This window comes from Liolophura sinensis, chromosome 6 (genome assembly GCF_032854445.1).
Source record: "Liolophura sinensis isolate JHLJ2023 chromosome 6, CUHK_Ljap_v2, whole genome shotgun sequence".
NCBI classification, from domain to species: domain Eukaryota; kingdom Metazoa; phylum Mollusca; class Polyplacophora; order Chitonida; family Chitonidae; genus Liolophura; species Liolophura sinensis.
Window position 1 is genome coordinate 45,478,558 of NC_088300.1, and position 27,237 is coordinate 45,505,794.

The 27,237-nt window shown below is 40.5% G+C and overlaps 1 protein-coding gene across 1 annotated transcript; it reads left to right on the forward strand.

Annotated features, from left to right (window-relative positions):
* LOC135468284 (vesicular glutamate transporter 2-like) lies at window positions 1-26,217 on the forward strand. The gene is given in 12 exon segments (XM_064746448.1): window positions 1-152; window positions 6,351-6,615; window positions 12,071-12,202; window positions 13,685-13,798; window positions 15,404-15,491; window positions 17,008-17,094; window positions 17,479-17,615; window positions 17,920-18,069; window positions 18,392-18,524; window positions 23,569-23,679; window positions 24,285-24,412; window positions 25,233-26,217. Coding segments are annotated over 12 exon segments (1,692 nt in total). The 5' UTR covers window positions 1-93; the 3' UTR covers window positions 25,521-26,217.
* The last annotated feature ends 1,020 nt before the right edge of the window (window positions 26,218-27,237 follow it).

The following is a 27,237-nucleotide window of genomic DNA, read 5'->3' on the forward strand; positions in this document are numbered from 1 at the left end:
TTGGTGATGAGGAGCTAAGGGTAACAGAATAACCAAGCTTGACTTTAAAAGTCACGCATTTACGGACTGACAGGGAGCGAGGCACTTATCAGTATGTTTGCCGCCAAAGCCTCGTCCAGGATTCTGGCTAACATAGAATACGCTAGCCGACGGTAAGTCTTCATATTTACTTTAACCGCCTGTCATTATCCTATTGATGCATTGAAACTAAAGTTAACTGTTCATATGACGATGTATAAGGCCTGTCAATGAATTGTTAGTAAGACTATGGAATATTCAGGTAACTTACCTGCTTTCACATGTAATATATATCCGGACGAGCGCACCCAGGAATATCATTCCATAATGTGGTAGTTGTGCATGCTTACGAAAACAATCATCAGTATTTCTACCGCGACACTCAAAGCGATTTGGACGAAGGACTCAAGTACTAAGTATTTATAACACTTACTGTAAATTTTTGCGAAATGGCTTAACAAGTAATGTGGCTTTCACATCTGTGAAGATAATATGATGTATATTCTTACTGGACATGTATTCCAGACGCATTCAGTGCTAATGGGGAAAAATAAGTCTAGCACTTATAATCGTGATACCGCTCCCATTTCCCTTATAAAGTTAACGAAGATTTAACGTGCAGTAAATTTTGTGATAGTTTTTTTTTATGGATTTATAATGGTGATTATCATGTATTGATTATGAACATTTTAAATATATAATTTCCCGTAAATTATATCTCTACAAATTTCTTATCACTCATTGTCAGATAGATTAGAATTTATTTGGCTGCAAACCCGAATTTTTGGGATATTTTTAGTCATTCGTTACGGCAAATCTCAATTGAGACTAGGTCTTGGAATGAGCAAATTTAATTGTCGGGGGTGATATAGCAGAAGATTACGGTGGAGTGAGTGGTTCTGTACGTACGATAACAACACACACGCCTTCTTCTATTCCACTTTGATGATGTCCACGCCGTGCAGAGAAGCATAATGCTGCCCTGATGTTAATCCGACGCTTAATTGAATTACCCGGAGAGCGATGAATAATAGAAGGCAGTCCGTCTGCCGACTATATAACAACGGATAGGACTGATTCCTCTCTGCCGACAATCGTACACCTTGTGAGCTCTCAAAGACAAAAAGCCTAATTAACAATCCCGCCGCTAATTGAGGAGGTTATAATTTGATTAACTCGGGCATTGCTGGGCTGAGGAGGTCAAAATCACTCATTTATACGGAACTGTTCCAGATAAAACAAAAACTAGTCATCGTATTGTATTGAAGAAATGGTCCCGGCCCTGCATCAGTTGTCCGTGTCCTGTCTTCTTTCTGTGTACAGCCACCCGCACATGTAGTCCTCATGTCCGAGCTATACACGCCCAAATTAACATGGGACAAAGGAATACTACCTGGCGTCGCCTGATCCTTAGTTCTCATGAAGGTTCCTGGTGCTCCATTTTCTGTAGCCCTGTGTGACTGGGATATGGGCTACTAACGGAGGTCGTCGACCCTGATCAGTCCTCATGACGACAATACTGCCTGGTTTCATCTGGTCCTCCATTCCCGAGAGGATGTCACCTTCCTTATGGGTCGCAGTTCCTCATGAGGATGAGTTAGCCGGAAGTACTATACCCATAAAGATGGGATACGGTATTAAATCGACATTGTCAGCTCTTAATAGGGATCGAATCATCGAGGATCTCTGTTGACTGTTTGCCGTCACTTTGAACGAACAGTCACAATAGTTGAATGTTTACACATCAAACATTGCTGCATTGTAATAATCTGGGTGGAATGACCCCGTGTCCGCTAATAAATATCTGTTGAATCGCCTCTGATACTGTGGATGGTCAATGGAACCCATAACTTCAAAACCTCTATGAGCAGATTTCAAAACAAACCTTTAAAACCAACCGTCTAGAATAACAGGCCTTGAAACAAATAAAAGTAAATGTGTGAGATAAAATACTGTTTCTACAGTATGACAAGAGAAGTTTAAAACAATTAGATGACGAGTAATTCCTTTGTGGGACAACTTATATGTGCATGCGTCAAGTGCAGTTGCGTAGGCAAATTGCTTTTTTTAGAGATGAGGGGTAAGAGAGGCGTTCTCAAGTAGGAGTTGATGTTTTGGACTGTGGGCCTTTATTGCTCCATTGCTGGCAGGTGGCGAGATCTGCTGTCGCCGCTGCAGCAACCAACGGAATGCAAGTCGACAAAGGTTAGCCTGTATGTTTTTATTATAATGAGCAAACCGTACCTTAAACTTCAAATGTGTACCGTTTTTAATGTGTATCTACACGGCCATTTTGTGCACAGTGTAAAATAAGAGAAGATTCCAGGTTTTTGTATCAGGCACAATCAGTAGGTTTGAGAATTGTACTGAAATTATGTCCCCTGGCACTTCAGTTAACTGCGCTTTGTGAAATATGGCATTTAAAAAGTCTCTCAAAGTTTATTATCTGCTTTGGTTGATTACAGGATGCATGAACAGGTCCTGTTTTAAAATATCAGTCAAAAAGTAATACACAAGGACATAGCTCTTGACATAATGCGATGAAATGTTTTGAGATTTCGTTTCGGATAACCCTTAATCATCAATTTACATATAGTTATCACAGAAAACATTTCTGAAAGCAGTTCTGGGTGAATATAATGGAACACGCGAGCTGAGATAGAAGCTGGAAAAGTTAATCAAAATAATGGCGTTTTTTGCTGTTCCAGAACTGTTCTGTTTCCTAGGAGAATGTTAAGATGATTATCTCTGAAAAACATCTCCCCAGGGAGACATATTTCCCACACTGTAAATAGATTTTTTTTCAATGTTTTCCTTATTAATGCCACCGAAGTCAGTCCTGAGTAAGATGCGTTACGCTATGTGGATCACTCTAGCAATTGCCTATCTGTCCGTTCATCGTCAGGAAACACTCAACATGTAATTTTGGTTCAAGCGCTTGTAAGCAAACAGCTGGCTGGCTGCTTCCGAAAGGCTTTTATATTGTTCAGGTAGGCCGCGTCCAATTTGGTTGATTGTGGTCTATTTATTCCACCAGTGTTGTTTCCACGGTTGGATTGTATGTTTAGCTGGTACCTTAATGGTTCACCTCTTGGCGCCTGACAGAGCTATGGGAGGGTCGGGGAACTACATAGACAAAGCTTCAGTGATAAGTCAAACGATGGAACATCTGAGAAAACAGAACAGTCTGTTTCATATCGGGTGAAGCCCGTCATGTTTTAATTTTTGATTATCCGGCTTTCTCCGAGATTTCAACCTGTTTTCATGGATTCCTTCCGTTTGTGTAATTGAATTTTCCCGGACAGCAGAGGTTTCTCGCTGGGAGGCCGGGTTGCCTTTGATGGTGACCACCAGGCTGGTTTCTGCTGCCAAGGCCCCAAATCGTGACAAATGCCAGCGTAGTGTAATTGTGTTGTCAGTGCTCAAACTGGCGAGGCTCTCTCCTCAGGTCAGCCTCATCAGAGCAACGGACAAACACTCACCGACACGTTTCTCCCTGATAGCCACATAGCCAGTCTCATCCACCCCGCTTAAAACCTCTACCAAAACTATTAGTACATTTTGCATAACGTGTCATTTTAAATTCATACGGATTGTAAATCACAGCTTACTTTAAATTCCATATCTGCTGATATTCAAACCGTCCAAATTGATTTTACCTTTGACGCAGGCCATCGTTGATTTGACCACATGTTATGTAAATGTTATTATTGGATGGGAGTTATGTACACTGACATGGAGAAAGGGAGTGATGTTGGGGGGGGGGGGGTGAGCGGTTGAGGTGAGGTGTGTTAAAAGTTGGTCAGCTAGCCGCTGTTGACGTGTCTAAGAAATCATGAACCGGCGTCAGAGGCATACAAATCGCGTCTTGTACATGTCTTTGTCTGTTGACCCATCCACTTAATGCCCAGATATCACTGGGAAAACGGCTTTCAATATTTGCTTTGTATAAAGGCCCTATGAGAATATTTGCTTTCGACCGTTTGTATTTCCCTTTCTATGATAGAAATCCTACGGTCTTCTGAGCACGGACCATCCATGCTCTTATTCCCCGAAGTAATACTATGACGTAACATATGCAAATGATTAAATCGATCTGGATCTTAATAATAGCTGTGTATTACTCCATGCACAGTGCCTTACTTTCGAAATTGTATGGGTCTGAAATTTGCTGAGGATGAGAGATAAGGGTGTCGTTTTACGAAATACTTTCCCAATACTTCGATATGGTGCTCCAGTGATGCAATACTGTAATAATGTACCTGTTTGGAACCGGCCTACTTCAACGAAACAGTCTTGAAATGACCATTTAAAGAACCATATAAGGGCAGCTTAAATGCCAAACAAACATTAAAATAAAATATTCCAGTACATGCAGAGCCGTAAACCGAAAATTTTAATTAAAAAAAATAAACAAACATGTTTTTTTAGACGCCATATGTTAATGGGGAGGTGGGAGGGGGATTACAAAGAAAACAATGTTTTTTCCATCGAGGTAATTTTTTATTTACTTTTACGGGCCCGTAAACATCCAGGTGAATATACTGCTAAAGATTATTAAATGGGATGCTTGACTGACTCAAAATTGTTATAAAAATGTGTGTGTTACATGGTATTTATAGATAGTTCCATTTTTGAAGAGCGACAACTAGACCACATGTCCTCTTTGGGTTCAGTCATTAGATTAGATAGAATACATATATATGCTTTTTAGTTTTTCCATCTTACATCTTGTAAGAAAAAAGTAATAGACTTTCAGCACAGTGGACCTGTTTGATCATAAGGAAACTTTACAAATGTCTGTCTCTGAATCTCGTGTTGTACAGATTGTTCATACAGAATCATCTGTGAGTACACTTGAAGCTGTCAACGCTCTCTACGGACGACCTTATTTTAATCAGATCTGTGTGTGACAATGAATTCTAATTGGATACCTTTAAACGGAAATCTGCGTGAGCCAAACCGTCATTACAGGGAGGCCATTTGCCAAACAAACCGTGCTCCTATATGACACGAATCACTTTGATATCCACCGGAAGTCGACTAGGCCGCAAATGTTTTAGATGATTAATCAATCAAATATGAGGCTGTACAATCCAGGCTGCAAACCGAGAGGATGGTTCTATTGGAGCTTGATGCTTCGGATCGCTCTCTGATCTTTGCCAGCCCGGATAACTCTATGATTGAAGTTTTGATATTTATAAAGAATAGTGTCTACTTCATATGCGTGTAAGGTCACGTGACGTGACTGAACTCCGGTTGTCTACAGGTTACAACATTCGCTCAGTTGGTCTTTATTTGAAATCAATCCGTCAGAGGTTAAATGAGAAATGCCAGATTTCCATGTTCGCCTGTCTCTAGCGTTGGTGACTTACACAAAGCGACCGTCGAAAGTTGCATATTACGTGACAAGAATTTCTCACCCACAAACTCCCTTTACTTCGCCATTTCTCAGCTGAAGATATTCAGTCACAGATCTCACCAACTCCAATTTCCGCCAGTGTTAGCGTTCTGCATCTGTTTACGCATCACACAACACCAGTCCTTGTTCAACTAAAAGTTTCCCTAAAGAATAGTTTAAATTACTTTAACTGCTAGTGTGAGAAAAGACGTAATTTTTTATGATATGAGAAAAGAACAATTCTGCTAAACGTTATTCAATAAATTCCCAGCTCATGTTTTGTTTGATCTTGTGACAACTAACTCGGAAGCGAAGTTCATGATTTGTTGGGAAGTGTTTTGTCATAATGAGACCACTGAGGTTTGTTTCATCAGACTATGTAGTACATTGTCAGTTATTTTGACCCTGTACTACGACTATTTAGAACATATGGTCATTTTATTGTTTACCTTTTGCTGTTTGTTCATATTCTTATTGTCCATGTTGTATTAAGTCTTTTATTTTATAAGTCCGCAGTTCACGGTTTGTTTCACTTTGAGCTATATGTTCAGGCCCCGTTTATTCTTTATAGATGCATCCTCCACGGAGGTTATGCTTTTAATGGCGTTTTATATATGTCTGTCTGTCAGCAACTTTACAGAAAACATTACGCAAGGGCTTTAGATGAAAGTTTTGCTCGTGTTACCTTGCGTGGGCGAAGGGCCAATCCATTACGTCTTGGTGGTGATGCTAGTCAGGACATGGATGTAGGAATATTTAAACGGCTCTTCACAAATTGATGTTCATGTTTTGGACAACTTAATTGTGTATTCCTTCGTGATTATTTACAAAACATGTTGTCATTTACTCCAAGACTTTATTTACGAACGAGCTTCTTCATCGCGAACTGACAAAGGTTTCAGCTTAAAGACTGTTTTCTTTTTATCTGCAGATTAATGGGGAAAAAACAGGATGAGAAGTCACTGGTCAAAAACGATGAACTGGACGAGGTGTATTCGGACGAACCAGAGGAGAAAACCAAACAGAAAATCCCATGCACATGCTGTCGTTGTAATTGTGCTAAACGATACATGGTGGCCATTCTCAGCAGCATCGGCTTCGTCATATCATTCGGAATCCGATGTAACATGGGAGTGGCTATAGTGACGATGGTGAAAAATGCCACATCACATATATCAGGAGAGATGGAAATAAAGGTGTGTGTAGTTAGCTAGACTCTTTATTAGCTATATACTTCTAAGAGTATTTTAATTGTCGGGAAGAGTTTCACCCAGGGCTCACTTTCACTTTCTTTAATCTTCAGCACCAGATATGAATACGTTACCATCCCCTGTGGTTATACATCCTTACATCAGAGTATAGTCTCTTCACCCTGTTTATTGTCTCATCCTCAGTTATTGCCTCATCACTGGATGAACAGTTTAACCACCGGAAACGGTTCATTTCAATCCGAAATACAATATCTCTATCCACTACTTTCTCTAATAAACAATGTCTGCCATCTGTATAGTTCTCACTTCAGCTACAACGTCACAATTCAGCACATTCTTTAGTTCTCTCTAAGGTACAGTCTCAAAGACAGTCTTACTTCCAGGTCTAGTTTCTGACCTTTTTGATATCGAACTCCGTTCCGGAATTCTGCTCAAAGTTACCACTTTTTTCTCGTGACCATCTTTAGTGTTCTTTGCTGTTGGAGGTGAGAACTGACAGATCGATTTAGCTCAGCATTTCTTACCGAGGAAATCTCTATTATTCAGTCTCTTAAACTGTTTGTTTTAAATCCCAATTTCCTTCAGCCAAGGATCTGATTGTAATCCGAATTATTTTTTTTCTAGTTTTCGTTTCTGACTCGTGTAAATCACTTTACCCGAGGGGAAACTGGAAAGGTGCAATTGTCTCCATGCGTTTTTCTAGCTCGTTGGAATTTCACTCGATAGTCCCGTTGTTTGCACGCAATTTGGACATGTGTTGCACAGGGAATTGAATGTCGTAGATCTTATTTTTATTCCAGGCCATAAACGACTGAGAACATGCTGCTTCTGGTGTCTTAGCGCCAGTGGCCAACCTGCTGAACAGCAAAACGAATGGAAATTTGAATGTCTTGAGACCATTCTGGAAACTTTCCAAATTCAGTATTTTTAAATGTGATCTCTCCAAGGGTGTAAATCTCTTTCCGTTAAGTTTATTCCACTCGTGAAAAACTTATACTTATATATAATACTCGTGAATTTGTCATTCCATTCAGTTTGATACATTATTTTGGTGTAATGGTACCAATATTATTATACTCGTGAATTTGTCATTCCATTAAGTTTGATAAACTATTTTGGTGAAATGGTACCAATATTATTATACTCGTGAATTTGTCATTCCATTAAGTTTGATACACTATTTTGGTGAAATGGTACCAATATTATTACACTCGTGAATTTGTCATTCCATTAAGTTTGATACACTATTTTGGTGAAATGGTACCAATATTATTACACTCGTGAATTTGTCATTCCATTAAGTTTGATACACTATTTTGGTGTAATGGTACCAATATTATTACACTCGTGAATTTGTCACTCCAATGAAACTGATCCACTAAGTTTGGGTATGCCAAGGTTAAGATACTTAAATTGAATTTGGCACTCCATTGTACTTGTTCTTTTAACTTTGGATATACCAAGTCATGAAGGGGATTCATTGTCTTATTTTCTCAAGAATACAATGGATGCTTTCTACACATGGTACTAATTGGTAAATTGGTAAACATAGTGTGGCGCACTTGGTTATGGAAGCTGAAATATTTGTAGGTCAGAGACGTGTCCTCTTCATTGATTCCTAAGCCTGTATAAGAGTGACGTCGATCGTGCAAATTTACCTTTGACACCCTTAATTGTCCGATTTGAAACACGAGATTCTGTGTATAAACAAAAATGAGCGTATGGTTTTATTGAATATATTATTATGTTTCTCGCCTGTTCGTTTGAGGCGTTATATTTGAGGTTTCTCGTTTTCTAGGCGAATGGTAATGATTTTCCCCGGACACACAGCATTTTCCTCCATCAAACCTGGCTGTCAGGCAAATGAAGCTATCTTAGATAAAGCGACAAACACATATCAGTTAAATAAAGAAATTATTGTTGTCGAAAGTCTGTGTTCTTAAACATTTCAGACGACAGGCGACGTTTATTTCGAAATGAAAGTCGTACATTTATTTCGGCTACAGGTCATGTCCACTTTCCTTCACTCGAACGACTGGTTATCAACTACTCCTGAGTGAGTGGTGCAAATAAAAAATACAAAAACAATGCTCGGTTGTGACAGCCCCTTTAGTGTCGTATATAGTAAAGGGAAATTCAAGCAATCGGAGAAGATTGTTCTGAACGTGCAGCACTTTGGGCGTGCATTTTTGACGAATGATACAAAAATAGATACAAAAATAACAGGTAAAAACGTATCATCTGACACGTAAACCATTACAAAAGATTATCGCATATTTCAAAATAACTAAGAATATTATATTATTTTGTTTTAAAATGTCTCTTGTTCTTTGTGTATACAGCTATATAACTGGCTGTAGAACACATTGATCCGGAATTTGAAGTTTAAGCTTATGGTCAGGACAGCATATAACTGTCAATGGGGACAGAGAAAGTGCTTTTCGAGTATTCGTATTATGCCAGAATAATACTGCCAGTTTCTGTCTCCACCCTTGTCCACATGCACGGAGTACCGGTCTCCAAATAACGGTATTCGTTTGAAGTTCACAGTAAACGATGGTCGGTGCCCATAGCGTTGGTATGTTGGGCAGAGTAGGTGGTTACGGAACAGAAACGATTGTGATCTGCAGGACACAGCAAATCAGCCATTAGCGTCGGTTGTTTGCCGCTGGGCAGATCCCGTTCGCCATTAGTGCCCATAAATAGGGATTTATACTCGATACCTATCTCATCAAATTACAGTTGGTCTCAACAAAGCGCAGACATTTTTTGCATTACGTGTCTCGATCTGGCCTAAAAACGACAAGCCAAACTGTACCTCTTAAGCGAAACACAGTCTTGCCATCTTTTCGTTTGCGCACTTTTGTATACTGTCTAGAATTCACATAGTGCTTTTAACTCCTGCATCGTATTTCATGATATCAGCACATGAAGTCATGTATCAAATGTACGCTGTGTAACGTTCTTTCAAGACGTACACGTGCATACGTTTACAATATAACGTTCATAATCGAAAAGTCTTTCAAGATGTACACGTGAATATGTTTAGACTCTACCGTCGCTAATCTGATGTTCACTTTCAACAAAACTCGTGTTTTGTCTTGACTTAAGTTTCTATTGTCTGAAGTTATTCCAAAATGTACATTTGTATGTTTTAATTTATATTCATTTCCGTAGTCAAATGATCTCTGACTATGAACATTTGAATACATATTCACTTAAATCTATATTTTCTGAAATTCTGTCAAGATGTTCGTGTGTATATGTCATGACTTAATTTTTTGGCCATGACTTCAGTTTACGTTGTATTCATATTATTGATATGATTTATATTTAACTCCATACTGAATAGTTTGAAATCATAATTTGTTAAAGTTCTTTCAAAATATAAATGTGTACGTATATGTCTTGACTTCAAGTTCTAATAGTTAAAGGCTCTGTCATGAACTTCTGTTGTTTACAATTCTTTCAATATTAACATGTTCGCATTACGCAAATCGACCATCTAGCTTTCAGGCAGGTTTTTTTTCACTGATTCCACTGATCAATTATGTTGTTTCCGCACACGGAAAATACAGTAAATAGGCTGCTTTTTGATTTGCCCTGGTCGACGTTCGTGTACAATTATAAGACTCCATTACGGGCTGGCCTCGGTTTAAGTCGGTTATTGTTATAGAGCAGATATACAAGTGATCCAGCTCTATGTACAATCAAACACATACATTCACTGTGTGCCTTGCGGAAAAGCGCAAGCACACCTTCACTTATAGACCAATATTTACACTTCTCTTAAAACCCAGTGGAAAAGCTTATGTAGAGAATGCACTGTAGGTACAAAATGGCGCTTTTATTGATGTGCAGCGATGTTATTTTTTTAAATATTTTAGTATCACAAACATTGACCTCCTTAATCCGAGGACCAAGCTTAACGTCTGACGCTCCGTGTTGGGTTATCTTTAAAATGAGATATCCAGAATTGTGTATAACAACAACCAAAAAAAATCCCACGTATTCTGTTAAACATACCGTATTTTGTATTTTGTTAAGTTCATCGCATACACAGCTTCTTATGTATATGATCTGTTTTTGCCCGCCCCTCATGTGAAGAAGAAGTACGAATTTTTATCGGCCTTTTTTTCGGCATTCCAACTTCCATGGGAATCAAAAGCCGGTTAACTAAACCTGTGTATCCTTGCATGTCATATTTTGTCGTGGGAAAATCTTGGATTTACTTCCTCAGATTTGACATTCGTCACATTTTTAGTGAAAGGTCCTGCTGTATATGGTGATGATAGCAAATAATACAGTCGATATGAAGTTTATAGTCTGTAGCACGTAGCGACATTTGGTCGGGGGTGCACAGCGGTCACCGTGACATTTCTCGGATGGAGAGGCAAGGTGTCTGACTTTGGAAATTAATAAACACATCATCGATCATCAAATTCTTGACCATTGCAATACATGATTAGTATATATAGTTCACCAGTTTGTCCACAAAACGTCACCGCAAAAGGAGAGAGGGGATATTGGCGGCCGAGGTGGTTAGGACGCCAGCGCAGTGACCCAGGAACCTCTCACTAATGCGGTCGCTGTGAGTTGTTCAAGGCCAGCTTATGCTGACTTCCTCTCCGGCCGAAGGTGGGAAGGTCTTCTAGCAACCTGCGGATGGCCGTGCGTTTTCTCCGGACTCTGTCCGGTTTCCTCCCATCATAACGGTGGCCGCCGTCGTATAAGTGAGTACGTCGTAAAACATCAATCAAATAAATAAATCAATAAATCAACAATCAAAAAGAGAAAAGGGGGGCCTCCGTGGCTCAGTTGGTTAGCGCGCTTAGCGCAGCGTAATGACCCAGGAGCCTCTCACCAAATGGGGTCGCTGTGAGTTCAAGTCCAGCTCATGCTGGCTACCTCTCCAGCCGTAAGTGGGAAGGTCTACCAGCAACCTGCGGATGATCGTGGATTTCCCCAGGGCACTGCCCGGTTTCCATCCACCATAAATCTGGCCGCCGTCGTATAAGTGAAATATTCTTGAGTACGGCGTAAAATACCAATCAAATGAATAAGTAAATAACAAAAAGAGAAAAGAACAATAGTCTACACAGCTTAGACCCAATTTACTATAGGCCCTATATTATGTGCTGCCTGAGTGGAATATTAAACTCAAGACACCAGACATGACTTCCCACCAACTGACTCCGAGCAGTGTACAAAACTTGATGAGGTAAAACCATGGATGCTGCCTGTACACTTCCGCTGCCCTCTATTTCAATCTATACTCCTGTCCAGCTATACCCCACACTATTTACCCCACACAATTTACCTCCCACAGGTCCCAGAGAGAACTATTCATATCATTGTATCATTGTGGTAATGTCTGCTAACTCGAAGTAGGTCGATGAATTTTGTGTAAATGTACAGATACCGTTTATTCTTTTCACAGCCGCCCGAGTTCAGTTGGACCCCAGAGACAATAGGAGTTGTGGACAGCTCGTTTTTCTGGGGTTACATTGTGACACAAATCCCCGGGGGTTATCTGGCTTCTAGACTGCCAGCCAACAAGTAAGCGTCTCTTGTTCTCTTTGGCATCGCTCCAGCGACTCCTCAAACAGTCTTATCTGACACTGCTGCTCCCCAGGTGACAGTTGAGCCATCCGCCAGACTTAAGTGGACATCAATTTTTCATTTCAGATGTTGCGTAGAGATAAAAATATTTATTTATTCAAGAATGTACAACATTTTCCTTAAGCCTTTCTTTGCGAGGAGACTTCTGAGAAAAATCTGTTAATTGTAATGCAATATCGTTCATCGTTGCTTACAGCCTGATTGGCTTGGTAAGGTGACGATTGCCTGGTGCCATATTGTCAGCAAAAACTGTGTTTGACCCTCCCTGGTACATGCCCTCACTTATAAGCTTTCTGTGTAGCCATTTTCCGTCTCTATCTAGATAAGCCTTCAGTATAAAAGTAAAAGTGTTTTTGCCGACCTAAAAATCTACACTTTAAACAGTGTCCAGATAACGATGTTAATTAGTGGCAGAGTGCTGCAAAGTGATGAGTCACGTCACAACATGTTTCAATATCCACTCCACATTAGATGGGGTTTGCCCGTGGGAAGCTAATGGACATAGGTGAAGAGTTGAAAGCATCAGCAGGTCTGCCAAAGCACACATTATGATGGACTTGCCACTAAAAAATTCCGCTTGAGAAGCGAACAATTGTGGCTCGTTAGAGACAGTTTATTATTGTTGCCACAGCAGCAGAGCTACGGCTATTGTTAGGTATAGAGAACTGTGTTGGCCTATAGTATTAAAGTTACAAAGGGTGCACTCCCCAAGGATATATCAGTCAGGGAGGAGGTTTGATTAGTCTAGCGGGTGGCAACCCGACTCGGAGCATATGTCATTAATATTAAACCAAAGAGCAGAAAGCTTATTAAAAACAGTCATCTGAAATTACCCCGGGCGAGAGCAGAAAAAGCTAGTGAACGAGCCGATCCTATGCACCGGTTCCATGTGCGCTCATTCAAACCTCAGCGACTGAGCCGTGAGACGGAGCTTGTTATTATGCTCAGCCTTCACATATTGAGGCTTACAAACATTGCCACGAATAACAATATAACCCAGACAGTAAACAGCTATATACTTTGAGCCTAGTTTCTATGGATACAACTGTGCCCATGTTTGATTAGGTCACGAACAACATTTATCATAAATTCATGGACAAAAATCAATAAATCACGAAACGTTTCAAATTAATTATCATTAGGCTGGAACCAATTAAATGTTGATTGAAGCTTGGATATAGGTGTAAATACTTTTTTGCTGTTGTTTGAACTGTGGAATTTTAACACTAATAATCGTTGATGGAAATTGTCACATAGATTAACATGTGTAAAGTTGACATGTGAAAGCCACAATCGGCTAAAGTAATGTAATTTTCAAAGACTGGAAACTTTCTGATAAAATTAAAAAAATAAAAGAGCAGGTATATTGTTTTTCCAGATTGGTGTACGGCAATATTTGATATTTTACTCATAAGAAATTGTCTGTTTTTAGATCTTTGGTTTGGCCATCGCCACATCGGCCTTTCTCAACTTGTTCTTACCTGGTGCTGCCAAGGTTCATTATGGTTTGGTGATGGCTGTTCGAATTCTACAGGGCCTGGTAGAGGTAAGTCACACCTCCTTACTCCTCATCCCCACATCCACCACCCACATCCAAATCCTCCACCATCATCCAGATCCTCCACCCACACCCAGGTCTTCCTCCCCCTCCACCTTTCCTGACTCACACGGGACATGGGAGACATTAATCACACAGCTCACTCTGAAGTACAACACACGCTGCTTGATCCCCTTATTGTTAATTAATCAAGGTAGACAGGTAACAATTTCATCAACTCACAATATTCTTGTCGCCTTTTATGTTCCCATTTGCTATTTCGCTTGAATGCTTTATTGTGTGTGTTTTTTTATACAACAATAACAGACATGTAATAAAACTATGCGGCCATTTACAGTTTGACCGTGGACAATTTCCTGTGCTATAACCGTATTGATCCTTACGGTTTCCCCGTTCTGGCCCACTCCGTGCTCAGGTTTGACTTCATTTACAACCTCCACCCGCGACACTTCTGCGACGTGCAGCTTCACAAAGCGATGTAAACCTTGGTTTCCATAGCCGAGTGGAAACTCCAGAACTTCTGTGACTGTACAACGCCTCAGCACATATCGCCTTTGCTTGTAGTGATGCATTAGCCTTAATGCTCTTCGACTTCCAACTTCTCTCTAATCTCATCATTTTGTCTTTGTTCGATGATATTTAGCTATTAACATGGGCCTAACGACAGATGTCACGATTAATAGTATTGGCCGTTATGCGTTGCCTGTTGGCCACGTTAGCAATGTATAAATGGCACGCTAGTGAGAGAAGGCCAGCAGTTGTTAGATTAAGTCTGGATCGGACCTATACATCATAGTTAGCTGATGAAACTGTTTGCGGGGGGTAAGTCTTGTCGGCGGGTAATTGGTGGCCAGGAAATTATCCCCACCTCGAATCATTCATCATCAGACTGGGGCAGCGATGTAACCCGCCATTCGTTTGCAACTCGATACTCTCCTGATTTGGATTGTTTCTACTGACGTGGTATCTACTTTCAGGCTGATGTAGAAATAAAAGAAACACGAAAACATATCTCATATATAAATCAAGGTTTATAGTGGGGGGTTTTCTTGTCTTTAAGCTCAAAACGAGCTCTATCTGCTAGACCTGTGGAAGAATTAGCAACCTGGCCTGATCAAAGAAATGACACATCGTCGGAAGAATACCAAGGCAAACATTCATACCTATAAATCAGACATTGTTCATCTTGTTGTTTTTCCCGGCCCATTGCAACAAGGCACTAGGACAAGTTTACGGACACCACATGCATGTTAAATGCCACTGGTTCCAATCCGCCTGACATCAGTCATTTCATCCAGCTTTGTCACAACGTGTTCAGCATCTCGTTTATTTTGACCGGCTATTAACCACTCTGACTTTAAAACTGTATAACTTGCGAAGTGATCAAGAATCTAGTGTCGATATTCATTACGCCAGGGCAGTTTTGGGCCGGTAAAGCTTGAAGCGTCAAAGAGAGGGAGAGAAAGTCAGAGACAGTGAGAAAAAGGAGACCTGAGCATGACGGACAGCCAGATCACAGCGCCTGTCAGCGCTCAGCTTGATTTATAAGCATTCGTAAGCCTCTTAAAGGTTTAACTCTGCTGTTTTATCCAGGGTGTCACCTATCCGGCCTGTCACGGAATCTGGCGTCATTGGGCCCCACCGTTGGAGCGTTCCCGGCTGGCAACGATCTCGTTCTGCGGTGAGTCGTGGTCTTGGTCCAGGCCTGCTCCCTTTGTGCTGTTTTCATGTTATTGTTTATTAAATGTGATGACAACATAGGAATTAGGCTAATATTAGAGCTTTGGCGTTTAATAAATTTATATCAGAATCTGGTGCAGCCATGGTTCTGTGTGACGTGCGAGTTGCTACAATACATATATTTAAGTGATCAGATAGAACAAAAGACTAAATGAGGTAAACTGACCAGGTAGGTGTAGTCATATGTCAGTTAGCATACTGTCGTCACTGCTCTGGTTTTACTCTCCATGCTGTAGTTTTATGTCCCGTAGTATTCGTCAGAATTCCATTCTCCGCAAAGTGTTACTACAATGTGATAGTAATGATTAGCTTGATTAATGATTGACCCAGGAGCCTCTGACCAATGCGATAGGCTTTGAGTGCAGCCTTTGGTGGTTTCTTCTCCGTTAGAACGTGGGAAGAATCTGCGGATGCTGAAGGGTTCCTCCCGATATCTTCCCAACACAATGATTGCCGCCGTCGTGTAAGTGAAACATTCTTGAGTACGGCGTGAAACATCAATCAAATAAGTAAGCACACTGTAATATCGCCAACTACGAAAACCACTATTAGGGGAGATCAAACATATCATGTATCGTCAAACTAAAGTGGCGCTGACTTAGTAGTGAAATTGTTTATCAAGTAAAATTAAGAGATAGCAACCGCCATGATGGAATTCTCCACACTCCAGTGGCTTTATGGTAGATGGCCCCTGGCGTGAAGTTCAGCATCGATGTTTTCGGGACTCAGGACTGTCAATTCACCAGAAGCAATTTTCTCGAATCTCGCATTGTCACTTCGAATTGAGAGAAACAAAGATTTGTACAGCAATTGGCGTATGTCAGTTGATATGGTTCCAAACTGAAGGCGACGGACCATGGTTAATGGCCGATCGTCGTATGAGAGGAGGAAGGGCGAAGGGGGCAATTGTTACCTGATCGATTACCCCAGAACAGAGCAGCTACCTAACGGACTGGCTAGTCACCAGCATCCTCGGCCTAACGTCTTCTAGTCGACAAAGGCGCAGAATCATTGAATTTATTTTGATTGCCGCCCAAGAGTTGTCTGAAATCACACTATACATGTGGACCTTCACCCCATGGCTGGGTTAATGGTTGGACCTCTGTCGAACAACTAACATCATGCATAGATGGACACGCGCTGACTCAGATAACTAATACACTTGCCAAGCGGTACAGCCAATGCGTCGCTGACTCAGTGCAGCTGGTGCTGCTGTGGTTTTAAATCAGGGGTTTTGTCATTTAACTGGAAAAAGGCAATAGTTCACTTAAATTCTTGAATAAGATATTAAAGGCCAATCAGGATATTAAAAACTCATAAATATATGCGGCAGTTAATCTCTAAATAGTTCGTCAAAAGTTATATTTTAAGTTTAGCATCCAAACCACACATAACTTTGTTTTGAAGATTTTCAAGACTAAGTATGCATGTCTCATGTATAAATTCTTGAATTTCAGGATCCTATGCGGGGGCTGTACTGGGTATGCCTTTATCCGGGCTCCTTACGGACTATCTAGGCTGGCAGGCAGGATTCTACTTTTTCGGTAAAATGTTTGCTGATGGGAAATTAGAAATAATAGCAAAAAAAAACAAAAAAAAAAAACGATAACACGACGTGATACGCAATTCAAATGACTCCAGAGATCGAATCTCTTCATTTCATTCTTTTTCTTTCGAAGGCATTTTCAAAATCTTTCGACTTTTGTGCAATTCTAAGAGCCGCCTTGAATCGCTTTTTACGGTTATAATGAGTGTACAAATGTCACAGTGACCATTTTTCAGTTGTTCGTCGTAAAGAAGATATTTCAAAGAGCTGGAAAACAATATAGAGGCCATACACTTTTCGTTATCTGATTGCAAAACCTGGTATCTGCGTCGATATTGGAATTGCCACCTCATCTGCGATGTTGTTGTTGTTTTGCCCTCAGGTGGCATGGGGCTGGCCTGGTTCACGCTGTGGTGGTGGCTGTCGTATGAGCGCCCGGGGCTTCACCCTACCATCACGGACGAGGAGAAAATATACATCGAAACCTCTATAGGAGAAAACACCTCTATTATACCCAAGGTAAATGAAACTGTGCTGATAGCTGGATCAGTCCAACCCACTCATTAAAACTATATCGCCAACTCTGAAAACAGGTAATTAGTTGACAGTCAATTGGGGTCACGATGAAAACACTATTACAAAATAGTCCCAAATGTGGCTCAAATCGTTGCATTATTCAATATACTACATGCGCTCACAATATACACATGCCCTTGTAGCTACATTAAAGAGAACCTATCTTTGACCATTTGCACATGTTCATCGAAAACAGATTGCGTAAAACATATTTTGTAATAAATCTCATTTTCTCTTTCACTTTAAGAATGTGAAAACGCCTTGGAAGAAGTTTTTCACCTCGGCACCGGTGTACGCCATTATCGTAGCGAACTTCTGTCGAAGCTGGACGTTCTACCTACTCATTATCAGCCAGCCCATGTATTTCCACGAGGTGTTTCATTACGAGATTGGAGAGGTAGGTGTCGGCTTTGTCTTATACTCCACACTGCCTTCACGTTTCTCTCTGTGCCAGTTCAATCATCTCTGGTTTATACACATCAAATAAGCATTTCAAATTTTTACATTCTTACGTAAAAGGAGTGAAAAAATCGGTGTTCTGTACTTTTGTTTCTCGACGTGCCACCCATGCCGATGTCATGGTGAGAACTTCATCAGCTCCGGAGCTGTTAACTATTATTTAAGTGCCATTACATGCAACTTAATAGTTCAATGTCTTGTGTATAACGCCTTGTCCCATGTACTGACGTTCTAGTGGTTTCTTATTCTGTGTTCTCCAGAGTGGCTTCGTTTCGGCTCTGCCCCATCTGGTCATGGCCATTATTGTGCCCATCGGCGGACAGTTGGCGGACTTTCTTCGTACTCGCCACATTCTGACCACAACCGTTGTGAGGAAAATATTTAACTGTGGAGGTAAGTCCTCTGAACATCCAACATCTGATTGTGGTCTCACTGCTTGTGGGGCCTTGGTGATAGTAAGCGGTCCACAACGCTCATGAGGCCGTTTCTGTACTCTAAGGCTCGTTAGATACCGGTTTCACCCGTATGATATGCATATCCATACGTCAGTCGTTATTGTTGGTAATAAAACCCAAAACTGCTAACATGGTAACTTGCCAAAGATCAGTGCTTTACTCTAGGCAACCCAGTTTCCTTCTCCTATAAAACTTACCGACTTCATATAAGTGAAAAGATATTGAGTATGGAGTTAAACAACAATAAAATAATTAAATCTAAGGACTGCTGCTTAGAGTGACTATGTAGTTTTACCTCGTCTGTGTATAGTGATATCTGACTATAAGTACAGATTACATATAGTGGTTGGCAACTTTAACTCTACCTATTTAACTTAAGGCATACTCTGTAGGTAGACTCGGTAGACGGCAAATTAAACTTTAGAGGAAAACAAGCAGATGGCATTTGCTAACTTCACGTCTAAGAACAACAAAATTGGATGTTTGTGACATTTGCTGTTATCATAGGGAAAGATTTAAGGGTGCATATGGCAGTTGTCATTTTTTTTTGTATATATCTGACCCCATGAAGTATGAAATTCAGGCAACTCCATCTCCCCGCCTGTAGTTCTAATGCGTTGGTGCTGGACATCTTACCGAAAAGAGGTCTTGAGCTCTCTAGTACAAAAAGGGTGGAAAAAACATGTCTATGTGGCACGTTCAGTATTATAACAGTTGTCAAATATTCTTCGAAACAAGTCCGACGGGGATTCATATTATAACCTTGTAGGCGCCGATCTACTTTTATGGATCTTCTGTTCATAGAAAGGAACTTGATGGATAAGCTGCTTATCAGTTTTACCGGTACCGAGAGAAATCATCATGCAAGTACAATGATCTGTCTATATGTCTTTTTGCACACATGTGCAAGCATACGGAAAATTAGACATAATTAATAACAGCAGATTTTGTGTTCTGCTCTGAACTACAGCAGTCATGTTTTGTTATAGTCGGCATTGACATTCGAAACTGCTATTGTAGAAGTTGCTAACATTGTCCAACTATGCTGAGATTTTATGCAGTAAACATACATGACAGATGAGAGCTCCTTCTCTCTGTCAGGGAACGCAAGCTTAAGCACACCCTTGAGCTGTTTTATGTATACAAAACTACTTCTGATTGAACGCTAATAGGGAAAACTTGCCTTCTTCAGTCGGCGGAGTGTAGCTAACAGGCTCGAGTTTCAAACGGAAGAAGATGCCTTAAATAATACAGGGAAGCCAGTTTTGTGTCTATAAGCTTGCTCCAAACCTTTGCTCCCCTCTCCTCCTCTACTCTAACTATTGTCCAAACTCTGAGGCGCTTATTCCCAACACAATGTTTTATTATAGGCTGCTTTTCTGCCAGAAAATATCTGGCGGATAAAAAAAGAAGTCCTAAGCTTCTTGCGGAGAAGTTATCGAAAAGCCCTTTATTACTATTACTGCCTGGTAATTAAGGTCTGCCATCCCAGGCTTCTTTATAATCCGCTATAGAATGCTATCAAAGAAAATCGCCTTTTGTCCGGCCGCAGCCTACTCAGATGCCCAACCATAACACTCCATTTCTTCGGGAGACGTCTCACTTCAATATCATTGGCGGACGATATAAAGGCCTGAGGCAAGAGGGAATCCTCAGCTGGAAATCCTTGTAATTAAATTTGAGTCGCCATGTCCCTCGCATGTCTGTCCAGCTGACTCGACGACCAGTGACTGTGTGGAGCGCCAGGATGTGGACAATCTTCACTGCACCGTCTTACTTTAAGTTGCTTTAAAACCCTCCGGCCTTCATCAGTCAGCCGTTTTTATTTATTTCAATGAAGAAACTAGTCGTGCCATAAGCTGGTGAAGGCGTGCTGACCTCGATAAGCCTGTCGGTGGTATCAAAATAGTCCCCAGAACCTACTCAACTATTTTTGTTGACGCCAACAAAATTATCTGCCTCTCTTTGAAAAACTTGAATAGAGGAAGATTTTGAACAGATTACATTTTATTTTTTACCTATTTCAAATTTTTTTGTAATTTTTTTTTGTAATTGCTATTTTTTGTTTCTAATTCTGTCAAAACTAGATGAACTGGTATTAAAATTTGAGGACGTGGGATAGGTGTTCCAATAATCCCTAGTTAATAGTTTCAAGGAAATGAAAACAGACGACAAACCTGTACTCTTAAACGTGCCTAAACAGAAAGACTTGTGAAAACCAGTCATGTTGCTTTATCAGTCTATTTCCCTCTACTCCAGATCCCCAAAATTAACAGTAGCACAGAGTTTACGGTTTTCAGCATTACAGATTTGCTCATAACAATTAGATATCATATTTTGCACAGGATGAAAGCATGGTTACGTATAAGTAAGTTTGTTATGAATCATGAAGCGCAGCCATTGCGAAGCTCAAGCGCAAATAAGGCAAATCACAATCTATTTCTAGATAAGAGGAACAACACGAACAATTTATATGATTTAATATGATAAGTTCAGGTAAAAAGAAACCGGGTGATTTTTATGAAGTCACGAAAGGACCTTGATTCTTCTCAAGGCTTGATAAATCAGCCCATCCTGAATTACCTAATACTAAGTTCGCAAACATGTGGTGAATCTCATCTTTCCTTTCACTTCTATAATATTACATCTAATTTGTTTCCCTGTTCTGTTCAGAAAAAAATGGAATCAACATTATCGTTGTGTGAATCAGCTTTCCGACTGAACGAAAATTTAGTTTTCGAAGCAATATATTTATTTATCTAGAGTCATTGCTAACAAAGGGATAGTGAGTACACGCATAACAGAAAATGGTTGTCTTCTGCAGTTGTTACGCAGGCGATGTATTTCAGAATAGAGTTTAGTCCGAATGCAACTTGTCAATGAACATCTTCAAACTGGGGCCTCAAGTCGATGAGGTATGGCCGTGCAGGTCTGCGCCAATGTTCCTAAGACGACGCCCGTAAAACCCTCACCTACTCAAACCTATTATACTCCTTTGATATGCTGTTTAATATTAGATTGTGATTCTGTTCCTTCCATCATTATAATTCCATGTATTTTTACGACCTGTTTTTTTTTTCATCTTTAAAGATCCCTTTATCTGCGTAAATTCAAGGTTTAACAAACGTAAACCAGAAACATTACCAAACTTATCTACAATTATTTTGTAAGCATAACCTAGGACGTGCTTGACATATAATTTCGGCCGTATGCTATGATCTTACAGCCCGTTTAAAGCATCCATATGTTCACCATTTCTCCTTGCACTTCCGTGGGTTTAATTCCCTAACACTGATGACGTTATTTATTCACATCTTGATTGAATTGCCAGTGCGTTTTCCTGAACGGAACACAACAATCTCTGACAAATAACGACTGATTAGCTTGGCACTTTGAAGTGCTAGCGCCGATAGATTGTGTCAACTCACGGCTATTCGAAGTGAAGTGTACAGAAGGAACAGCTATCGTGATTACAGCCCTCTTATTAACCAGTGATCGCGTTAGTTTTAGATATTGATTTAACATGTGTAATTGTGTATCGGGTGCCCTGGGTTTGTCCTTCCAGCACATCCTATCTCCCACTGACGCAATCGCACGCAATGAGTCATGGCAGGAACCAGTGTTTGGACAATACATGCTTTTTTAGGGAGACAATCGTCGGTTAGAAACGTATTTAAGCGAAGTGGACGGAGATATTGGTTGCCCGTTACTATACGAATCTCACCGAAGCGATGGCAATCTCTGGTTCCTGGATAGTGGCTTGTGGCGATGTGTGTAGGGATACATAAATGGGATTTGCTGCGAGGTGAACAAGTAAACTTTTATCCCGGCATAAACGCACAGCTATAGTCTCTTGCAACCTTTGCTCTTACAGAAAACGCGGTCAGCCATGGTCCTGTGGTAACCACATCTTGGTATCGGCTTAAAATGAATAGCATATGTGCCTTTTCATTGTATCTAACATTCTAAAAGAAGTAATTTTTAGTATTCTCTAATCATTCCGTAAAATATAGAAGGTAAACTATCTGAAAATTTAGCATTGAAACAGCCAGACTATTGCAGTCATTGGAATGGGGCATTGCAAACTCTTTGACTTAGCACGTAGAAATTAAAGTAGACCTTAATGCCACAGTTCTGCAATTTTTAAGATTTATATAGCGCAAGGTCATTGGTTGTCAAATATATTAATGACTTCTGCCGGGAGTCTTCTATGCCAGCTCCCCATGGCCCTCGTTACTTCACATTATTTGTGTGTTGATGTCAATGAGCGTCTAATTCAGAAACTTGATTGTTGAGGACACTCCATTCAAAGCGTTCGTTTTAAGTGTCTAATATATACAACAAGTCTGATTGGTGGTTTGTCAGAATGATCTGAATCTTTGTCGTTAAGCTTCATAGTTGCATCTATTTCCGCTCCACCTGGAGGCACGTGGTATTTTAAATACCAATTACAACTATACAATGCATATACAATATAGTTGTAATCAAAGCGAGAGAGACATTCTTCTTTAGAAAATATTTTATGGCTTCAAGTTTGAGACCTGATTTGTATTTCATTTCTGACATCACAGAAAACTGATGACTACGTCTCTTTTGTATATAACCAGCCTCGTTTGATGACAGCTTCTTCCGTATACCTAACCTTTCCTCCTGTGATGAAAGCTATGGTTTTATTTATGATCAGCCCTTTTTATCATATGTTTCATATGAGTATATATAACTGGTGTTGGTTTTTGTTTTGTTTTTTGTTTTTCTGTTTTGTTTTGGGGTTTTTTTTTTTTGCATAAAGAATTTTCTTTGATCGCATATTATTTTATTAAACAATAATATAATAATGTCGACGTTGAGGCGTTATCTGCCGGTAGATCTGTCTTCTGTTTAACAAGTTACAATAAGATGTGACCTTCTGTCTACAGGCTAACACCGCTATGCTGCATGTCACCAACTTCAGTGTGATGGTAAAGTTCCTGTTTGGTTTTTAGGTTTCGGTCTGGAGGCAGTGTTCCTGCTGGGCTGTGCCTTTTCCCGGGATAATCTGTCCGCCATGGTCTGCCTGACGATAGCTGTCGGTTTCAGTGGATTCGCCATCTCAGGTGACGTAAAGTGATCTCTCGTCCTTGTTCTTCATGGTCGAACATCGTTCAAAAAGTTCGATAACCAAGAAGCCAAAAGGAGAAGAGCTACGAAAGTGCTTTTTAGCATCACGACTGGCTGTAAGAGATATGTCCTGTGTATTTCAGCTCCAAAACATTTCCAATTCTTTATCTGCCTTCTTGGAGAGTTCCATGAATAAACAGGAATCCCATTGGATTCAGCTGTAAACGAAAGCAGCGGAAAGGCGATTTAAGTGTTGGCAAAACATGAATAGTTTATGTGTCGTTTTACGACTGCTTTTCCTTCTCCGCGGCCCTTTTACCGTCCATGGGAGGCGTGCATGAGTCGGTCAGCCACCTACTAAAGCAGCATTATGTCTAGAGGAGAACATTACTGGCCAGGCTATAACCCCAAGTGGGAACACAAATCGCACAAACCTTCGGTGCTTCTCATATTTATGGCGTTTTTCTCTTTTGCAAGTTTTTATTCGGGTTATTGGTCAGTTAAGACCAATGGTGTAGGAAACCTGACCGAATTATGTCTTACTTCTGTTAAGGAAAATAATATTAGTCGACTGAAACCAACGTTTTCTTTCCCTTGACAGGTTTTAACGTTAATCACCTTGACATCGCTCCACGCTACGCCAGTATTCTAATGGGCCTGTCTAATGGCGTCGGCACCTTATCCGGGATGTTGTGTCCTATCATCGTGGAGCTTCTAACCAAGAATGGGGTAAGTTCATTACGACAGCGGAGCTAATCGTCCGGCTAATTGGATGAACTTCGCGACTGAGATGTGTTTCACTTAGTCACTCCCACGGTTCAATGACCCGATATCGCTTTAAGCCTTTCACTGACAATACGTACATACATCAATGTGTCGTGCTAACGCCTCGGAACAAATTTGCTTTCCGGACTTTTTGTACACAAAAGAAACGTCTTTACCCTTAGATCCTGGAAGAAACTAGGACTCGGCTTCCGGTTCCAAGAGTGTCTTTGTCTCACTCACTGGAGATATTTCAGAGCATCTTCCGTGGGATGCTATTACCCTGTTCCAATTTATGTAGGACGTCTTTCATTCACACAGTTAGAATTCGTCTGCCCCGTAATGGATCCTTCTTTCATTTATAAAAAAAGTGAGGCGACTATCACAAAAATTGAGGTTACTATTCTGACTGTAGCAGCGGATATATGAACTAAATGATTGACACGGTAGAGACTCAGTTACATGTATGTATGAATTCAGTGGCTCAGTCTCAAAATAGTTCGGTTTTGTTGCAGTCCGCAAACGTTTGATTAGTAAGGTCCAGTGTTCGAATCCAGATATGGGTGGTTTGGCTTCGTTTTTGTCAGACATCAGGCAAAGGGTAGTAGTTTACTTCCAGCATAACCCTGAACGCTTTCGTATCCCATGTTTGAGTTGTACACTGGTTACATTGCCATTCCATCAGCTGGTACGGCATGTCATCTTAACTGTTGACTCCATGGGTATACCCATGGTCATACCCGTACTTTATAAATATACCGTGTTTTTTTTTTATTATTCTCTGCAGACCAATCTGGAATGGGAGTACGTGTTTGTGATTGCTAGTGTGATCCATTTTGCCGGAGTTATATTCTATGCTATCTTCGCCTCGGGGGAGAAGCAACCTTGGGCAGAACCCGAAGGAGAAGATTCTTGGAGACCAGAGGACACCTTGAAGACGGACGATTACGGCAAACTTCAGTCTTACGGCTCCACCATGGCGGACCGACCTGTCTATGAAACTAAGGAAGAACTGGTTCAGAAACAGTCTTACTTCAAGCAAGTATCGGAAGACTCAGACGATCAGCTTCCTTGATCGTCTCTTAAGGCTAAACCTGTTTAAATTTAAGACAATATGAGCGCTTCTGAGCGACTCCAGTGTTAAGTTAGCTGCGTTTGCCGTGGACAAGTTCGGACTCTGGGGAAAAGGTTGAGAGTTACATAAAATTATGGTTAGATCGTACTGGTGACCGATAGTGGCCTCTATGGTCAGGATCGGTGGACAGGGGCCCGAGTTTACCAGACAGTCTTTCTTCTCATCATCTCTTTTAAGACGTGACCATTGTGATACCCAGATGTTAGTTAACTGTTATCGTGTTATAGGGAGTGAAAAGTAGTCCGTCAGTTTGTTATCACGTTTGGTGAATTCGCGGAAGTTATTTTTGCCTGGCCTTGCAAATAGGAAAAAATGTTCGCTTATTGCGCATGTCTATTTCAACTGACCGTTATATGTTCAGACTAACCTGGCTGTTTTTAGCATTCACTGATTACAATCGGCTGTAAGTGAAGTCGTCGCATAGATTACCTTTCCCCGATTGACTGCGCTTAGAGCGAATTGATTTAAGGTCTTGTTTCCGATCTAAATTTGTGCATTGCTGTTGTGGTATAAATTTGTGGAGACAAACATAGGATTAAGGTGTCTTCTAAAGTCCTTCAAAATAGTGCTAGGCGCCACTAATATGAATACTAAAGGACGGTGCACACTCGCACACACACACACACACCCACCCACCCACCCAGCCATATATATATATATATATATATATATATATATATATATATATATATATATATATATATATATATATATATATATATACAGTTGTTGACACGTACCAGTTATATCTTCACTCAGTTACAGTTGCGATCTTCGATGCTCAAGTGTCATATAACTAACATTACGACAACAGCTGCTTGCAGTGTTGAGCCAAACTGATGAACATATACACAGGAAACTCCACGCGACTGTCACATCCAAGGCCATACACCCACCGATAGATACAAATCAACATTTTATCATCTTGAGAGATGGAAAGTCAGCGAGAGTTGGCGTTGACACTTTTAAACTTCAATCCATCTTCCTTTGTAATTTAGTCTACGAATTGAGACATAGGAAAGATATCACAGGTGGCAATTCACATCTGTGGTCAACGGAGGGAGGGGTTGACATTCACGGGAGTTAAACAGAATGCTGCTCAAAGGTGAGGAATTCGGAGACGTCAGCTCACCTATGCTGAGTTCGCGCTCCCTAGCACCTTGATGAATATCATTTTGTACCGGAAGAAAGCCATCGGCCATTTTTGTTCTGCTTCTGTTCGAAGTTATATAGTACTACAGTTATACTGTAGATACTGGTTGAGTTGAAACTGTTTTCACATGCTGTAGGGTATCCACTATGTTATAGAGACCTTCTGTTCGGAAGGCACCGGTTATGTTTGGACCACCGACTGTTGTGGAGAATTAGCAATAAACACGGGGCACTACCACTCAACATTTGTTGTGTTATATTTTTACAGATGTCATTGCTGTATACAATAGATATATCATTATTGGTCTTTGAAGGAACTTTTATCTCCTTTTATAAACATATGTATACAGAAACTTAGGTTCTAGCGTGTCCAATTCATATAAGAATGGTTGCTGAATCTGTTAATTTCCTCAGTTTACATCATTACGAATGGGTTTTAATAAATTGTTATGTGCAATCTGTACGAGATGTGGTGTTCTTTTTGTTCTATTGCCCTTTTTCTTCT